Source organism: Notothenia rossii, assembly GCF_949606895.1.
Source record: "Notothenia rossii genome assembly, chromosome: 1".
In the NCBI taxonomy this organism is placed as follows: Eukaryota; Metazoa; Chordata; class Actinopteri; order Perciformes; family Nototheniidae; genus Notothenia; species Notothenia rossii.
In genome coordinates this window covers 96,595,351-96,614,977 of record NC_136912.1, presented here as the reverse complement: position 1 = coordinate 96,614,977, position 19,627 = coordinate 96,595,351, and the positions used below count along the sequence as shown (strand labels likewise).

Below are 19,627 nucleotides of genomic sequence, written 5' to 3'. Positions count from 1 at the left end.
TATTCTCATCAAAATATAGTGAAAGACAGTAAAAGTAGTGATTGTGCAGATTGGTCCATTTCAGAATAATAGATATGATATGTTTTATAATGATTGATCATGAAAGTGTTCTCAAAGCTGGTAAAGGTGCAGCTAGTCTGAATGACTTTGTATACTGCAGGGTAGCTGGTGGATTTACTCCAGGTGGAACTAAAGTCTGATTTAACACTTGATTAGATTTCACATCATTCATCCACATCTGAGAAGTAACTAAAGGTATAAATACATGTGGTGGAGGAAAAGTACACCATTTAAGTATGAAGTAGCAGAACATGGAAATACTCAAGTAAAGTAAAAGTTCCTCTAAATTGTACTTAAGTTCAGTACTTGAGTAAATGTACTTAGTTACTTTACACCTCTGCCTATAAAGACAGAAAGACAAAGCCTTGCACAGAGGCTTGCAAATACATTTTCAAAATGCTCAACAGAGCTGCTCGAATGAGAAACTGACTGCTTCACATTTAAAATAAATGCTTCGATGTGTTTCTATTGGATCTGACTCTTTGTGTTGTTCTTATTGTAACCACTGCTTCTATCTGATTATCTGATTATCATTGGATTTGTATCATCATGTTTTCTTTATTCAGACTGGAGAGCTGCAGTCTGTCAGAGATCAGCTGTTCTGCTCTGGCCTCAGCTCTGAAGTCTGACCCCTCCAGTCTGAGGGATCTGGACCTGAATGAGAACAATCTGAAGGATTCAGAAGTGAAGCTGCTGAGAGATCTTCTGGAGAGTCCAGCCTGCAGACTGCAGACTCTCAGGTGAGTTCACTGACTCTCTGTTCCTGCTGGAGATCTCACACACTGTGTGCACAATTATTAGGGAAGCTGTATTTTTGAGGATTCATTTTATTATTGAAGAACTACAGTACTCTCGGTCAATCCAAAATGTTAATGAACCTCAAGCCTGAATATTTAAATGAGGTTTTGGTGTTCTTAGGAGAAAATCTGTGTGCAGAATTATTGGGTAACTATTAGGTTGCAGAATTAGTATGCAACTAAAGGAACAACTCAAATGTTCACTTTCATCTGTTAGAGAGAATAGTAAACAAACAACTCACAATTTAAATATAAAAACATTTCTGACATTTCATAAAAAGACCAGATACTAAAGTAGCCACGCTTCTCTTCAATAACAGTCTCAAGACTTCCATTCATGGAGTCTGTCAGTTTCTTGATCTGTTGTCTTCAGATATTTCTTGGTCCAGCCTTGAACTTTGAACTTGTGTGTCTTGTTCAGTGGAGGTTGGGTTTCAGCCTCTCTTACCTTGGCCATGTCTCTGAACACCTGAGACTGCTGGGCCCTCCAGGTAGATCACAGTTCTGGAATATGATACTGGAGGACGATGGCTTCCCGCTAACTTCACGTTTCATTCTTCTCAAATCTTTGAGATTTCATCTTTTTCTCAACACGTTTCTTGCGACCCTGTTGACTGTGTTCAACAAAACGTTTGATGGTTCTCTGATCACGCCCCAATATCTAATCAATATCTTATCAATATCTAATCAATATCTAATCAATATCTAATCAATATCTATCAATATCTAATGAATATCTTATCAATATCTAATCAATATCTAATGAATATCTTATCAATATCTAATCAATATCTTATCAATTTATAATCAATATCTTATCAATATCTAATCAATATCTTATCAATATCTTATCAATATCTAATGAATATCTAATCAATATCTAATCAATATATAATCAATATCTAATCAATATCTTATCAATATCTAATGAACATCTAATGAACATCTAATGAACATCTAATCAATATCTAATCAATATCTTATCAATATCTAATCAATATCTAATCAACATCTAATCAACATCTAATCAACATCTAATCAACATCTAATCAATATCTTATCAATATCTTATCAATATCTTATCAATATCTAATGAATATCTAATGAATATCTAATCAATATCTAATCAATATCTAATGAATATCTAATCAATATATAATCAATATCTAATCAATATCTAATGAATATCTAATCAATATATAATCAATATATAATCAATATCTAATCAATATCTAATGAATATCTAATGAATATCTAATCAATATCTAATCAATATCTAATGAATATCTAATCAATATCTAATCAATATCTAATCAATATCTTATCAATATCTTATCAATATCTTATCAATATCTAATCAATATATTATCAATATCTAATCAATATCTAATCTATATCTTATCAATATCTAATCAATATCTAATGAATATCTAATGAATATCTTATCAATATCTAATCAATATCTTATCAATATCTTATCAATATCTTATCTATATCTTATCAATATCTAATGAATATCTAATGAATATATAATCAATATCTAATCAATATCTTATCAATATCTAATCAATATCTAATGAATATCTAATGAATATCTTATCAATATCTAATCAATATCTTATCAATATCTTATCAATATCTTATCTATATCTTATCAATATCTAATGAATATCTAATGAATATATAATCAATATCTTATCAATATCTAATGAATATCTAATGAATATATAATCAATATCTAATCAATATCTTATCAATATCTAATCAATATCTAATGAATATCTAATGAATATCTTATCAATATCTAATCAATATCTTATCAATATCTTATCAATATCTTATCTATATCTTATCAATATCTAATGAATATCTAATGAATATATAATCAATATCTTATCAATATCTAATGAACATCTAATGAACATCTAATCAACATCTAATCAACATCTAATCAACATCTTATCAACATCTTATCAACATCTTATCAATATCTAATGAATATCTAATGAATATATAATCAATATCTAATCAATATCTTATCAATATCTAATCAATATCTTATGAATATCTAATGAACATCTAATCAACATCTAATCAACATCTTATCAACATCTTATCAACATCTTATCAATATCTAATGAATATCTAATGAATATATAATCAATATCTAATCAATATCTTATCAATATGTAATCAATATCTTATCAATATCTTATCAACATCTAATCAATATCTAATGAATATCTAATCAACATCTAATCAACATCTTATCAACATCTTATCAACATCTTATCAATATCTAATCAATATCTAATCAATATCTAATGAATATCTAATGAATATCTAATGAATATCTAATCAATATCTAATCAATATCTAATGAATATCTAATGAATATCTAATCAATATCTAATCAATATCTAATGAATATCTTATCAATATCTTATCAATATCTTATCAATATCTTATCAATATCTAATCAATATATTATCAATATCTAATCAATATCTAATCTATATCTTATCAATATCTAATCAATATCTAATGAATATCTAATGAATATCTTATCAATATCTAATCAATATCTTATCAATATCTTATCAATATCTTATCTATATCTTATCAATATCTAATCAATATCTAATGAATATCTAATGAATATCTAATGAACATCTAATGAACATCTAATCAACATCTAATCAACATCTAATCAACATCTAATCAACATCTTATCAATATCTTATCAATATCTAATGAATATCTAATGAATATATAATCAATATCTAATCAATATCTTATCAATATCTAATCAATATCTTATCAATATCTTATCAACATCTAATCAATATCTAATGAATATCTTATCAACATCTTATCAACATCTTATCAATATCTTATCAATATCTTATCAATATCTAATGAATATCTAATGAATATATAATCAATATCTAATCAATATCTAATCAATATCTAATGAATATCTAATGAATATCTTATCAATATCTAATCAATATCTTATCAATATCTTATCAATATCTTATCTATATCTTATCAATATCTAATCAATATCTAATGAATATCTAATGAATATCTAATGAACATCTAATGAACATCTAATCAACATCTAATCAACATCTTATCAACATCTTATCAATATCTTATCAATATCTAATGAATATCTAATGAATATATAATCAATATCTAATCAATATCTTATCAATATCTAATCAATATCTTATCAATATCTTATCAACATCTAATCAATATCTAATGAATATCTAATCAACATCTAATCAACATCTTATCAACATCTTATCAATATCTTATCAATATCTAATCAATATCTAATCAATATCTAATGAATATCTAATGAATATCTAATGAATATCTAATCAATATCTAATCAATATCTAATGAATATCTAATGAATATCTAATCAATATCTAATCAATATCTAATGAATATCTAATGAATATCTTATCAATATCTTATCAATATCTTATCAATATCTTATCAATATCTAATCAATATATTATCAATATCTAATCAATATCTAATCTATATCTTATCAATATCTAATCAATATATTATCAATATCTAATCAATATCTAATCTATATCTTATCAATATCTAATCAATATCTAATCAACATCTAATGAATATCTAATGAATATCTAATCAATATCTTATCAATATCTAATCAATATCTTATCAACATCTTATCAACATCTAATCAACATCTAATGAATATCTAATCAACATCTAATCAATATCTAATCAATATCTAATCAATATATTATCAATATCTTATCAATATCTAATCAACATCTAATCAATATCTAATCAATATCTTATCAATATCTTATCAATATCTTATCAATATCTAATCAACATCTAATCAACATCTTATCAACATCTAATCAACATCTAATCAATATCTTATCAATATCTTATCAATATCTTATCAATATCTAATCAACATCTAATCAACATCTTATCAACATCTAATCAACATCTAATCAATATCTTATCAATATCTTATCAATATCTTATCAATATCTTATCTATATCTTATCAATATCTAATCAATATCTAATGAATATCTAATGAATATCTAATGAACATCTAATGAACATCTAATCAACATCTAATCAACATCTAATCAATATCTAATCAATATCTAATCAATATATTATCAATATCTTATCAATATCTAATCAATATCTAATCAATATCTAATGAATATCTAATGAATATCTAATCAATATATAATCAATATCTAATCAATATCTAATGAATATCTAATCAATATCTAATGAATATCTTATCAATATCTAATCAATATCTTATCAATATCTTATCAATATCTTATCAATATCTAATCAATATCTAATCAATATATTATCAATATCTAATCAATATCTAATCTATATCTTATCAATATCTAATCAATATCTAATGAATATCTAATGAATATCTAATCAATATCTAATGAATATCTAATGAACATCTAATCAACATCTTATCAACATCTTATCAACATCTTATCAATATCTTATCAATATCTAATGAATATCTAATGAATATATAATCAATATCTAATCAATATCTTATCAATATCTAATCAATATCTTATCAATATCTTATCAACATCTAATCAATATCTAATCAACATCTAATGAATATCTAATCAACATCTTATCAACATCTTATCAATATCTAATCAATATCTAATCAATATCTAATGAATATCTAATGAATATCTAATGAATATCTAATCAATATCTAATCAATATCTAATCAATATCTAATGAATATCTAATCAATATCTAATGAATATCTTATCAATATCTTATCAATATCTTATCAATATCTAATCAATATATTATCAATATCTAATCAATATCTAATCTATATCTTATCAATATCTAATGAATATCTAATGAATATCTAATGAATATCTAATCAATATCTAATGAATATCTAATGAATATCTAATGAATATCTAATGAATATCTAATGAATATCTTATCAATATCTAATCAATATCTTATCAATATCTTATCAATATCTTATCAACATCTAATCAACATCTAATCAATATCTTATCAATATCTTATCAATATCTTATCAATATCTTATCAATATCTAATCAATATATAATCAATATCTAATCAATATATAATCAATATCTAATGAATATCTAATGAATATCTAATCAATATCTTATCAATATCTTATCAATATCTTATCAATATCTAATCAATATCTTATCAATATCTAATCAATATCTTATCAATATCTAATCTATATCTTATCAATATCTAATCAATATCTAATCAATATCTAATGAATATCTTATCTATATCTTATCAATATCTAATCAATATCTAATCAATATCAAATCAATATCTTGTGTGCCGCATTCCGCTGAAAGACTTTTTACAATGTTTGACTTCAGAGTCAGTTAAATCTCTTGGCTCATTTTTTTTTTTTCACTTGAATGTCTTTCTTTGGCCAGGTATTGTCAGTTTCAAGGTGTATGGTACATGTTTTTTCATCAAAGACTGAAACTAATGGGTGCAAGAAACATCTGTCAGCACTGCAGGAGGCCATACGGACACACGAGTCAGAAAATATACATTTCAAAAATGAAGATGAAGAGCACACACCTTGTGATTATGAAGACAGGTCTCTCACAGAATCATCCCCTGTCTTTGCTCCTATCGAAGAGGTGGTCACACAAGCACAGGAGGAAGCAGGGACGGAGCATGCCAGACAAATCCTCATTCTTGAGACTCTTGTGGAAATAATTCTCCACTAGGCTGGCACTGTGCCTCTGTGGACAGGTCTGATGCTCAAACATCTTGGCAACACCTGTGACAGTAATGCTGTTTTAGAGAACTGGTTCCGCACGACAACAAAAAGTGATCCTTTCATCAAAATGCACAGAAGAGCAGGAGACTTCCTCCAGCTACAGCAAGAGTTTGTGGTTGGAAGACTCGAGGGCGTTGCAATAATGACAAAACAGGTTCGTCCTTCAAAACCATACGCTGAAGACAAAAGACAATCTGAGGGACCAGAGTCTCTGTCACAAGAGGAGACATGGAGGAAGCAAAGTCAAACGCAGAAAAGAAAGTCGAAGTACTTCAGCCCCCCTACTCCAACTGCTCAGAGCAAAAAGTATAAAGTGTCTGAAACAGATGCAAGGGGAAAGCAAAAGGGATGCTGTCCACATTGGGGAGGAGAGGGAACAGTTGGACAGCAAACTGTGTCAATGACAAACACTTGCACAGTGGACAACCTCCTGTACACCCTGCATCTCGCAATACAAAGGAGACATCACATTTAGCTGAGGCTTTTATCCAGAGAGACAATAAGTTCATTCAACCAGGAAGATACCACCTTGAGGAAAACAGAATCATAGAAGTTCATCAGGTTTCATAGAGCCAAACATTTCAAGTGCTACTCAACTGGCTCTAGATCAGCCAGCCCTTTATTAGTATATAAGTGCTTTGTTAGTAATTCTATCTCTGGAAGTGGAGTCCAAAGAGATGAGTTCTCAGTCTGAAGAAGATGTGTAAGCTTTCTGCTGTCCTGATTTCAATGGGGAGCTCATTCCACCATTTTGGAGCCAGGATAGCAAACCCACGTGTTTTTGCTGACGGGAACTTGGGTCCCCCTCGCAGTGCGGGTGCAGCGAGCTGATTGGCTGATGCAGAGCGGAGTGCACGTGCTGGGGTGTACGGTTTAACCATGTCCTGGATGTAGGAAGGGCCAGATCCATTCACAGCATGGTACGCAAGTACCAGTGTCTTGAAGTGGATTCTAGCAGTTACTGGAAGCCAGTGAAGGGAGCGGAGGAGCGGCGTGGTGTGGGAACATTTAGGAAGGTTGGAGACCAGACGAGCCGCTGCATTCTGGATGAGCTGCAGAGGTCAGAGGGCACATGCAGGTAGACCAGCCAGGAGGGAGTTGCTGTAGTCTAGGCGTGAGATGAACTAAACTAAACTTGTACATTTCTGCCTACGCTACTGAATTGCACAGCCCTAATTTAAATGTTTACGTACTAAATAAAGTTCTTAAAGGAACTGTTATAGATATCTGCTGTTAGCTGTAAAAAGTAAATCTGTGTTTTTAATATTTAGTAAACGATAACGTCTGAATAAAGGTCATCAGAAGTGATATTAGTTTGACATGATGAAGTTTACTTCCTGAAGGAGACACATTTTATTGATCTCATTCATTTCAATGTTTCATTTCTTTTCATTTCCATCTTTATTTCAAACAGATTAAAAGATAAAAAAGAAGAGATGTGAAAAACAGAATAGCGTATTGTTAGAATACAGTATTTCTCAATATTCATAATAATATTTATATATTCAACAAAATATTGATAATAATAAATGATATGTGTCCAAAGGGAGCAGGAGGAAGCAGATGCTTATTGATCCCCTTACTCACTGCTGATCAATGATTATCCTTTCAATCAGTTCTGCAAGTTATTGCTACTTACATATTTACATTTATACATGTTGAGAAACACATCTGATTATGAACTCTTCTTTCTCCTCATCATGTTTTCTTTATTCAGTCTGAGGGGCTGCAGGTTGTCAGAGACCAGCTGTTCTGCTCTGATCTCAGCTCTGAAGTCCAACCCCTCCCATCTGAGAGTTCTGGACCTGAGTCTCAACGCTCTGCAGCATTCAGGAGTGAAGCTGAGAGATGTTCTGGAGAGTCCAGACTGCAGACTGGAGACTCTCAGGTCAGTTCACTGACTCTCTGTTCCTGCTGGAGATCTCATGTTTCATTAGTTATTCAACCTGACTCTTCTACATTCATATATTACATCCATACTTTTGGAATTGTTGATTTATTCATATTTGAATCAGGGCTGCTCGATTATGACAAAAATCATAATCACGATTATTTTGGTCAAAACTGAAATCAGGATTATTAAATACGATTATTCATTGACTTTGAAAACATCCATTTATTGAACTTTAAAACAAAGAATGATAATTTGAACAGTATGTTTTTAACAGTTGATTTATGTACTTTAAGTTTAATTCAACTGAAAAACCAATACAAAATAAATTAAACATTTATATCTACATTTAAATCATATAAAAATAATAAATACCAATAAAGAAGATCAACAAATATTTTGGAGCGCACTTCCACAACCTGCTAAACATATATAAATATGATAACTGATGTCACTCTCAACCTGTAATGTTTAATTATACTGCTCCACGCAGTGCTCTTATTTTGGTAACCCCTCACCTGGAAACAGGAAGTAGCTGAGAGGCTCCGGCTGGACGAGTTAGTGAAAGTTGACGCTAGAGACGGAGAATAAAGAAACTAAAGCTTCCCTTGTGACGTGCTCCTATGGATTTATGAAACAGACTGCAAGTCACAGCACGACCTGCTGAGAGGGGCTTTGAGGGGGGGGCAGGGTGTGTAACGCATTGAGAGCATCGTTGCGAAAGGGAATGCAGCAAAATAATCGTTTTATTTCAATTACGTTGTTTTCATAATCGTTTCAAGACAAAATCGAGATTAAAATACGATGAATTGCACAGCCCTAATTTAAATGTTTACGTACTAAATAAAGTTCTTAAAGGAACTGTTATAGATATCTGCTGTTAGCTGTAAAAAGTAAATCTGTGTTTTTAATATTTAGTAAACGATAACGTCTGAATAAAGGTCATCAGAAGTGATATTAGTTTGACATGATGAAGTTTACTTCCTGAAGGAGACACATTTTATTGATCTCATTCATTTCAATGTTTCATTTCTTTTCATTTCCATCTTTATTTCAAACAGATTAGAAAAAACAAATAAAAAATAAGAGATGTGAAAAACAGAATAGCGTATTGTTAGAATACAGTATTTCTCAATATTCATAATAATATTTATATATTCAACAAAATATTGATAATAATAAATGATATGTGTCCAAAGGGAGCAGGAGGAAGCAGATGCTTATTGATCCCCTTACTCACTGCTGATCAATGATTATCCTTTCAATCAGTTCTGCAAGTTATTGCTACTTACATATTTACATTTATACATGTTGAGAAACACATCTGATTATGAACTCTTCTTTCTCCTCATCATGTTTTCTTTATTCAGACTGGGGAGCTGCAGTTTGTCAGAGACCAGCTGTTCTGCTCTGATCTCAGCTCTGAAGTCCAACCCCTCCCATCTGAGAGTTCTGGACCTGAGTGTCAACGCTCTGCAGGATTCAGGAGTGAAGCTGAGAGATGTTCTGGAGAGTCCAGACTGCAGACTGGAGACTCTCAGGTCAGTTCACTGACTCTCTGTTCCTGCTGGAGATCTCATGTTTCATTAGTTATTCAACCTGACTCTTCTACATTCATATATTACATCCATACTTTTGGAATTGTTGTTTAATTCACATTTGAAATGTTACGTACTAAATGAAGTACTTATAGAAACTGTTATAGATATGATTTGTGACAGAAGACACATTGAGAGCATCGTTGCGAAAGGGAATGCAGCAAAATAATCGTTTTATTTCAATGACGTTGTTTTCATAATCGTTTCAAGCCAAAATCGAGATTAAAATACGATGAATTGCACAGCCCTAATTTAAATGTTTACGTACTAAATAAAGTTCTTAAAGGAACTGTTATAGATATCTGCTGTTAGCTGTAAAAAGTAAATCTGTGTTTTTAATATTTAGTAAACGATAACGTCTGAATAAAGGTCATCAGAAGTGATATTAGTTTGACATGATGAAGTTTACTTCCTGAAGGAGACACATTTTATTGATCTCATTCATTTCAATGTTTCATTTCTTTTCATTTCCATCTTTATTTCAAACAGATTAGAAAATAAAAAAGAAGAGATGTGAAAAACAGAATAGCGTATTGTTAGAATACAGTATTTCTCAATATTCATAATAATATTTATATATTCAACAAAATATTGATAATAATAAATGATATGTGTCCAAAGGGAGCAGGAGGAAGCAGATGCTTATTGATCCCCTTACTCACTGCTGATCAATGATTATCCTTTCAATCAGTTCTGCAAGTTATTGCTACTTACATATTTACATTTATACATGTTGAGAAACACATCTGATTATGAACTCTTCTTTCTCCTCATCATGTTTTCTTTATTCAGTCTGAGGGGCTGCAGTTTGTCAGAGATCAGCTGGTCTGCTCTGATCTCAGCTCTGAAGTCCAACCCCTCCCATCTGAGAGATCTGGACCTGAGTTGGAACGATCTGCAGGATTCAGATGAGAAGCTGCTGAGAGATCGTCTGGAGAGTCCAGACTGCAGACTGGAGACCCTCAGGTGAGTAAGGGGTCTCTGCTGGTTCAGCAGTATTGTATGAAACTCAGGGAGGTGTTTCTCTCACTGGGGAAGCAGATCAGTGATGTTACCCACTGACTGCAGGCTCTTCCATTCTTCCATCAGCTAGAGAAGGCCAGCTGGAAATACAAAGCCACATTTAGTCAGTCATCTCCTCTCTAGGGCTGCCCTCCACTGCAGACTCTTCTAGTCCACTGAGAGTCATCAATTCAGGCGATCAGTGGACTCACGTTTAGGATATATTATGATTATTCATATATTAGTTTCTCTCCCAAAATGGTTTCAGTCTCCAAGGCTGATAAAGAGCATTATTATAACAGTGTTGTGCTTCACATAGAATATATAATAAGACTGTAATAATGAACCTTTGAAGTATAGATGAGATCTTACAGTAGAGAGCGCATGAGAGTCACAGCGCACGGACGCAGCGGAGCAAACAGCAGAAGCTCCGCTAAGGACTCTCAATGTGTGAACAAGCAGCGAGGACACACGCTGAACATTTAGTTTAGTTTCTATAATTCATATCTGAATATAACAACCCAATAAAAACCACACAGGAAACGGAAACACTGAGAATATGAGCGTGGGCTGGAATCCCTCCGGACATGACGCCCTCATCATGAGATGAGAGCTTCATGGTGTTCTGAGGTCAGAAGGACTTTATATTATAGGTCTCTATATGTTGATACAGAGCTAGCTGCTGCCTGACTCTCTGCTCTCCTCCCAGTCTGAGAGAGGAACACACGTTGGGGATAATCATACGGAGGACACTTCTTCTCTGTGGAGTCTGCATGTCACCTTGTGGGTCCTTTACGCTCAGAAGGATCCACACTTTAGATTTCCTGCCCGACAGGATGATCTCAATGACCAGGCTCCGCTCTGAATGAAGGCTGAGGGTTTCCAGCTGACTTCTTTAGCCCACTAACGTTCAGTCCACTAGTTGGGGGAAGCCCTACAGCTTTCCACCAGACATATGGGGTTTGTGACGGGGCTCTATTTGTCCGTTCAAAAAAACACTGGCCTAGTCGGTTGGGTTAAGCTCCAGAACTTTATTTACAGCAACAAAAACGGAACCAGCAAACAACAAAATAAAAATCCAAAACAGGCCGTCCATCACTCATTAGAGTAAACATTTTCATTGCACCCTTCTTCCGAGTGATCCCTTCCAGGGGCAAACCCCGTCCCTTTGGAGCTCATAGCCCCTCCCACAGGCTTACCGTCAACAGGTGACAACAATTATACTTCAAACCACATTTCAACATAAACAGGTTAACCACCTCTTAACATAATCATTCCTGTGTGTGTGTGTGTGTGTGTGTGTGTGTGTGTGTGTGTGTGTGTGTGTGTGTGTGTGTGTGTGTGTGTGTGTGTGTGTGTGTGTGTGTGTGTGTGTGTGTGTGTGTGTGTGTGTGTGTGTGTGTGTGTGTGTGTGTGTGTGTGTGTGTGTGTGTGTGTGTGTGTGTGTGTGTGTTAGTCACCCTGTGACCCGCTCCGTCACAGGGTTTCACAGAAGAGTGGGAAAGGTAGTCTGTTCTTGATGGGATGAGTGTCTAGTGACTGGTTACTTCCTGTGATGCAGCTGAGAGCTGTGGCAGGCAGTCGAAGTGTTTGCAGAGAAGATATGATGGGATGTAAAGCCTGAGGTCAGGACTCTGAAGCTGACTCAAAGAACTAACACTTATTTCAAACTGGATCTCAAACTGTTGGATTGTGTTCATCCCTACAGGATCAGAAGAGGAGAGACGATCAGAGCCAAGATCCAGAAGAGCTGTGAGTACTGAAACCATGTCCTCCATTCATCCAGATATGAAACTCTTTGATGGAGCATGACCTCAGAGGAAAACAACTCTTCTTTCTCTCTTCATCATTCTGGCTGTTTCTCTTTGTTTCATCATCATCATCATTCTCTCTCTCTCACCTTCTCCTCTCAGGTGACAGGAAGACTGAAAGGTGAGAGGTCGTACCGGGTGAACTTTATTCATTGAGGTTTCTGTTTCTCTTTCAGGTGCGGGGGGGTTACCTGTCGACCCGTGTCCGTCTCCACAAGTGTCCGCAGGCATCCCATAATACTGCGTTTGGGGGGGGGGGCGTTCTGTAATCAAAGCTGTCTCTGAAACGCTCTCAAAGTCTTTGACCACAAAGTCAGAAAAAGGACAAGAAGAAGAGATACAGTATGTTGAGTCTCTTGGACTTCTTTGTGTTTATCACCCCGGGTTCATTAATGTCCAATCAAATGTTCCCATTGATTTCTCAAAGGAGCCCTGCCCGGGTTGAAATGTATTTAGGTTGATGTGCATGTAGTCTGTATGAAGTGTAATCAGATATAACCTTTCAGATGTGATATCTCTCAAAGGAAGTATAGCTGTGCAGAGAGTGGATTCAGATACTGCTGACAGATATAAATGATATCTTCTGGAAATATCCAGCAGCTCCACAGCGAGAGAAGACAGATCAAACTCATCATCACTCATGGGGCATCAGAGAGACCTCAAAGGGGTCGAGCCCCTGCCCTTTTGCCTCCTGTTAGAGAAGAGCTCCTTTTCAATGCTTTTTGACCCTACATGAAACTAAAGAATGAACCTGTGTCTAAAGCTCATGTTGCTTTGTATTAGTGTGTGGCTTGGTATGATATGAGATGTGAATTAAATCAAACTAATTATTTGGCACATGGTATCAGTCATAGCTGGTTTTCTCAAAACACTGAATTCTGACTTCTTATTAAAAATCGGACTTTTTTCCTAAAATCTAATAATGTTGACTTTCTCAACATTAAAAACCATTTCGTGTTTTTCTACAAATCAGAAAATGTTGACTTAAAAAAATCTCAAAATTATCACGTTTCTCGAAATCTCATAATTTTGACTATTTTTGTCAAATGTCTGACTTTTTCTGAAAGGAGAACATTATTTTATTTACCTGTAATATTGTATCTGTGTTATTGTGTTGCTCTGTTGGAGGAGGAGCCTGTGACCTCAGATTTTCATTGATAAATCTGCACTGTAGCTCAGCTGTACACATGACAATAAAAGCCTTGAAACTTGAATCCTGTCTGTCTCAGTCTTTCTGTCTGTCTGTCTCTCTGTCTCTCTGTCTCTCTGTCTCTCAGTCTGTCTGTCTCTCTGTCTGTCTGTCTGTCTGTCTCTCTGTCTGTCTGTCTCTCTGTCTGTCTGTCTATACTTGTTTTAACTGTTTCTTTCACACATGAGCTAAAGGCAGCCTATCCAAAGTTAGACTAGTGGAGCCTGTATCCAATCACAACGACGCGTGGAGAACAGCAGTATCGAGTACTAGCGAATCACAGCGCAGTAGGGCGGGACTTGTGCTTTCCAAGGTAGGTTGAGGAGTAGTTTATGTCCCGTTACTAGGCAGCCATAACGTCTCTGGTTCTTCCGTTAAAACAAACCTCTTCTCCAGCATGGCTTCATCAAGGTAACCAAACTACCTGCTTTCTTGTTGTTGTTCACACTAACAACCTTAGTTAAAGTATTCAACGTTCACATCACGTGTCTGAGATCTCACGGTTAGCATCTAAGCTAACGTTAGCTCTGTTTCTCTGCTTTAGTGACATTCGAGAAAAAGTGCGGAAGAAAAGACGAGCTTTACAGGAGAGTTTGAAACACAAGCACGAGGACGACCTTCAGGTGAAGTTTAGTCCTGATTGAGTGCTGCTGTTACTCAGGGGGGTCCAAACTACGGTCCGGGGGCCACATGCGGCCCGTTGTCCATTTCTAATGGGCCCTCAGCTAATCCTTAAAGTGTAATGGAAGATGGAAACTCCTGCTTCTCTTGTTCTTCTTAAATATATATGTGAGCCTATATCACACAGTAGCTTCCATGTGTTCATAAGCCTACTTTACAAATACATTCAGTCAGTTAGAGCTGAGAACATGTTCTAACTCATCCTAGTTTCATCTCCATAGCTTTAAAAAGACCCTTCATATTTCCCCTCACTATTCAATCTGAGGCTTCTGCTTTAAGGGGGGGGGGGGGGGGTCCAACCTGTTATCACTGAGACCCTCTGGAGAGCTGGGACGTTTCTTAAATCATACTTAGGTAGAAAGCATCATTCACCTACATGTGATTGATTTAGCTGAATGATAACTTAAAGGTCCTTACCTGCTGGCCTAGTTAAATCAAAGTGGTTACTTTTGTTTGGCTGGGCAGTGTAGTTTTACACACCGTCTTATTTGACTTTCTCAGGACTTAAAACAGTTCTTTGGGGACAGACCCCCACAAAGGAAAAAATATATTTACACACGTAGGGTCATCATCTTAACAGTTTGTTATGCTCATCTAGTCATCCGTGAGCAGAGCATCAAGTTGGCATGCCTATTACAGCTGAATGCCATCTTTCAGCAAAACGCCTCACAAACTCCTTTGAGCCGGCTCGTTCGCGACCGACACATCACTAGTCCAAATGTGCAGGACAGTGGAATGACAAGGACTCCGCTTGAACCGTTGCTAGCAAGAACAGTCCTTCTCAGATGGCGTTCTTTTTAGATCCGACTTTAGAGTAGAGGGGAATTATTGAAACGGGATGTAATGTTCCGCGGCATCCGGCGCTGCGAAAATGTGGGGCAGGGCTGTAAAGTGGGGGGGCCAATGGCCCCGTGGCCCCCCTGCTTCCGGCGCCACTGTTACGGTCCTTGTTGTTGTTAGGCAGCATGCGTTGAAGCTTGCCGGCGGGCGTGTCTGAAACTCGACCAACAACCAATCACATGAATCCCCCGGACACACAAGCACGCGGTTTGATTGTCTAGAGCCTGTACTGGCATATGATTTGATTGGCTGACGCTTCCGTCGAAGCTTCAAAAGTTAAACTTTGCTCAACTTATGAAGCGAGCAACGCGAAAAAGCGACGGAACCACAATGCAGTTTGGCAAAGCGTGACGTCACCCCATTCAAAGTGAATGGGCAGAAGGGTTGAAGCTTCAGCGCACGCGGCCGTGTGGACGGGCCGTTAAAGGTCCCATGTCCTGCTTCTCTGGTTCTGACCCGTCCCCTTGTGTTCTGTAGCCTCTGCCTGTAACGGTCTGCAGAGTCACAAACCCTCAAAGTACACCCTGTAGGGAAAAGACCTGTCTGTGCTGCCCCAGAACGCCTCGTTGGACATTTCTCTTTTTCCTCCTGGTGACGTAACGGCTCCTGATTGGTCCATCAGTGGATTCTTCCTGCATTAAAGGATCTGAATACTTTAGCTCCTTAACAAGTCTAACCATGAGCAGGAGAGGAGTTTCCCTCTTCCTCAGAAACAGAGGAGCTGCTTCAGTAAACCTGATTATACTCCATAGGCTCTGGTTCCATCTTCCAACCTGAGTGAGGACCATCTGGAGAGCACCATGAAGGTGTGTGTGTGTGTGTGTGTGTGTGTGTGTGTGTGTGTGTGTGTGTGTGTGTGTGTGTGTGTGTGTGTGTGTGTGTGTGTGTGTGTGTGTGTGTGTGTGTGTGTGTGTGTGTGTGTGTGTGTGTGTGTGTGTGTGTGTGTGTGTGTGTGTGTGTGTGTGTGTGTGTGTGTGTGTGTGTGTGTGTGTGTGTGTGTGTGTGTGTGTGTGTGTGTGAGTGTGTGTGTCATACATGTCATGCTGTTGTTGCAGCAGGAGCCTCAGGTCAGCGAGGAGGATCCAGGAGAGACTCTGAAACGAGCGCTCAGAGCTCAGAGACAGAGACGCAGGAGAAAGGTACGCCTTCCTCTCTCCTCTAGTAACCGCTTCATAGCACCCACTGCACACTCTGTGTTCACGCATTGTTTCCGTGTCGTAGCTGCTAGAGCAGACCTCCCCCCGTGATGAAGAGGATGATGAAGATGAAGGTGTGGAGGAGATCCCGAGCGTTCAGCCCCACAGTGAAGACGAGGGATCTGCTGACAGAGCGTCTGACTCAGTGGTCTCATGGAGACCCCCGACTGGCTCTCAGAGAAGTTGGTGTCCTCTTATCTGTAAACAACCTCCATGTTCCTCTGCTGGGTGTCAGGAAGCATCCTCTTTCAGTCATCCTCTGCTTCACTGAAACAGATCCAGGGTCTGCCAGAGAGTCCTGGTCCAGAGCGGATGCTGAAGGACAGAAATGCCCACGCAGGAATCAGAGAGTAAAAGAAGGCAGATATTTAAACGTGTTAAAAGGCAACAGCGAGGAAAGTGTGTTGTATTTGAGCACTGAGTGGAAAAGGCAGAAGGACCCAGGCTTGGATCTCGAGTTAGAACTAATGCAGTGATGTGTCTGTAAACCAGATGTGTACTGAGCTCAGTGACCCATTGAAGCTTTTATAATAAAGCATATAGGTCGTTGCCCTTAAACACAGAGAGGTCCATTTGGAGTTCACCTCTGAACCACGAGGCAGCTCCATCGACTACCTGCACTACAGAAAGAGTACCATGCAGGACTTCAGGGTCTTTACGTACAGACCACTCTCCTTTAACAAAATGACTCAAACATCTGAGCCATGGCAACACAGGGAAACGTGCCAACAGTGTGAACGAGATCAGCAGCAATGCTAACGGAGTGTATGTTCTTGTGTCCAGGTGTCTCCTCTAGAGCGCAGCAGACTGCAGGCTCTCAGCTGCTGGAAAGCTCTGTGACGCGGCGCCTGCAGGAGAAGCTCAGAGCAGCCAGGGTACATGCTAACACAACATGCTAACACAACATGCTAACACAACATGCTAACACAACATGCTAACACAACATGCTAACACAACATGCTAACACTACCTTGGTTGCTGATTGGCTAATGGTTACACAAGACAACACATCGTTATGACATCATAAAGTGGCCAAAATCTGATCAGCTCATTTTCAGACAGGTTTTTATAGAAATGGATCAAAAAGAGAGAGAATCTTTGTTCCTGAAACTTTCAGAGTCTCTTTCCACAGAGGGGACACATGTTGATGTAGAAGAGACATGAAGAAGAGGAGACACATGTTGATGTAGAAGAGACATGAAGAAGAGGGGACACATGTTGATGCAGAAGAGACATGAAGAAGAGGGGACACATGTTGATGTAGAAGAGACATGAAGAAGAGGGGACACATGGTGATGTAGAAGAGACATGAAGAAGAGGGGACACATGGTGATGTAGAAGAGACATGAAGAAAAGGGGACACATGTTGATGTAGAAGAGACATGAAGAAGAGGGGACACATGTTGATGTAGAAGAGACATGAAGAAGAGGGGACACATGTTGATGTAGAAGAGACATGGAGAAGAGGGGACACATGGTGATGTAGAAGAGACATGAAGAAAAGGGGACACATGTTGATGTAGAAGAGACATGAAGAAGAGGGGACACATGTTGATGTAGAAGAGACATGAAGAAGAGGGGACACATGTTGATGTAGAAGAGACATGAAGAAGAGGGGACACATGTTGATGTAGAAGAGACATGGAGGAGAGGGGACACATGTTGATGTAGAAGAGACATGGAGAAGAGGGGACACATGTTGATGTGGAAGAGACATGGAGGAGAGGGGACACATGTTGATGTAGAAGAGACATGGAGAAGAGGGGACACATGTTGATGAAGAAGAGACATGAAGAAGAGGGGACACATGTTGATGAAGAAGAGGGGACACATGTTGATGAAGAAGAGACATGGAGAAGAGGGGACACATGTTGATGAAGAAGAGGGGACACATGTTGATGTAGAAGAGACATGAGGAAGAGGGTCTTGAATAACATGTCCCTTTAATGTGTTCCAGTCCAGAGGGGAGAGCCTCCAGGAGAGCGAGGCCTCTGTGGAGCTCAGCCGCCTGCAGACCCTCAGAGACAGAGACACCAGGACCAGGTTCGACAGGGAGGTGAGGAGCAGAGGGGGTCCTCACAGAGGGGGTCCTCACAGAGGGGGGTCCTCACAGAGGGGGACATGAAGAAGAGGGGACACATGTTGATTAGAGGGGGTAACTCTGCTTGTGTTCCAGGTGGATCCTGATGGATCTGAGAGACCCGACGACCCTCTGGCTCTCAGCTCCAGGGTGAAGTTCAGAGAAGCTTCCAGACGAGTAAGGCTGATGTGAACTCTTTAAAACAAGGTATCTGTGTTTGAAGCTGCTCTAAAAGATGAACTCTAGAAAACTCTACTCAGGAAGTCACAGCAGAGCTCAGCGGGGGAGGAGCCTAATTTGGTTCACTGAAGACATTTTAAGTTAAAGGTGGGGTATGTCATTTATTTCAGAAACACTTTTTGTTATATTCCATGGAATGCTCTTAACATCCCGATAGCAATGAATATCTGAAGTGCTTTGACAACAAATCCATAAAGGAATCTCATCTCTGGAAGCCGTGGTTCTGTAAAAAGCACGACCAATCATCTGAGCTGGCTAAAATAACTGGATGGCCTACCTGCCTGTCAGCCTTCCATCTGTGCACAAACTTCGTGTTCGTGTGTGTTGGGGGAGGGGCTCTGTAAGGAAGTGGCAGATTGTTTCCG

At 37.2% G+C, this 19,627-nt stretch overlaps 2 protein-coding genes across 9 annotated transcripts in view; both read left to right on the top strand.

Annotated features, from left to right (window-relative positions):
* Positions 1–14,250, top strand: part of LOC307042396 (NACHT, LRR and PYD domains-containing protein 12-like) — a 52,291-nt gene extending 38,041 nt beyond the window's left edge. The window contains exons 11-16 of the mRNA XM_079686259.1: positions 627–800; positions 8,452–8,622; positions 9,996–10,166; positions 11,016–11,189; positions 12,934–12,977; positions 13,213–14,250. Coding sequence (XP_079542385.1) covers positions 627–800; positions 8,452–8,622; positions 9,996–10,166; positions 11,016–11,189; positions 12,934–12,977; positions 13,213–13,274 — 796 coding nt within the window. The 3' untranslated portion in view covers positions 13,275–14,250. The remainder of the gene's footprint in view (positions 1–626; positions 801–8,451; positions 8,623–9,995; positions 10,167–11,015; positions 11,190–12,933; positions 12,978–13,212) is intronic.
* A 266-nt stretch (positions 14,251–14,516) lies between these two features.
* The window catches only part of cc2d2a (coiled-coil and C2 domain containing 2A), a 77,839-nt gene continuing 72,728 nt past the window's right edge, over positions 14,517–19,627 (top strand). For 3 of the 8 annotated variants that reach the window (XM_079664360.1, XM_079664361.1, XM_079664358.1), the window contains exons 1-8: positions 14,517–14,636; positions 14,770–14,848; positions 16,499–16,552; positions 16,802–16,885; positions 16,968–17,124; positions 17,726–17,817; positions 18,900–18,998; positions 19,119–19,199. In XM_079664360.1, coding sequence (XP_079520486.1) covers positions 14,623–14,636; positions 14,770–14,848; positions 16,499–16,552; positions 16,802–16,885; positions 16,968–17,124; positions 17,726–17,817; positions 18,900–18,998; positions 19,119–19,199 — 660 coding nt within the window. In that variant the 5' untranslated portion in view covers positions 14,517–14,622. The remainder of the gene's footprint in view (positions 14,637–14,769; positions 14,849–16,498; positions 16,553–16,801; positions 16,886–16,967; positions 17,125–17,725; positions 17,818–18,899; positions 18,999–19,118; positions 19,200–19,627) is intronic. The other 5 variants (XM_079664359.1, XM_079664362.1, XM_079664363.1 and 2 more) reach the window with 5 other exon arrangements.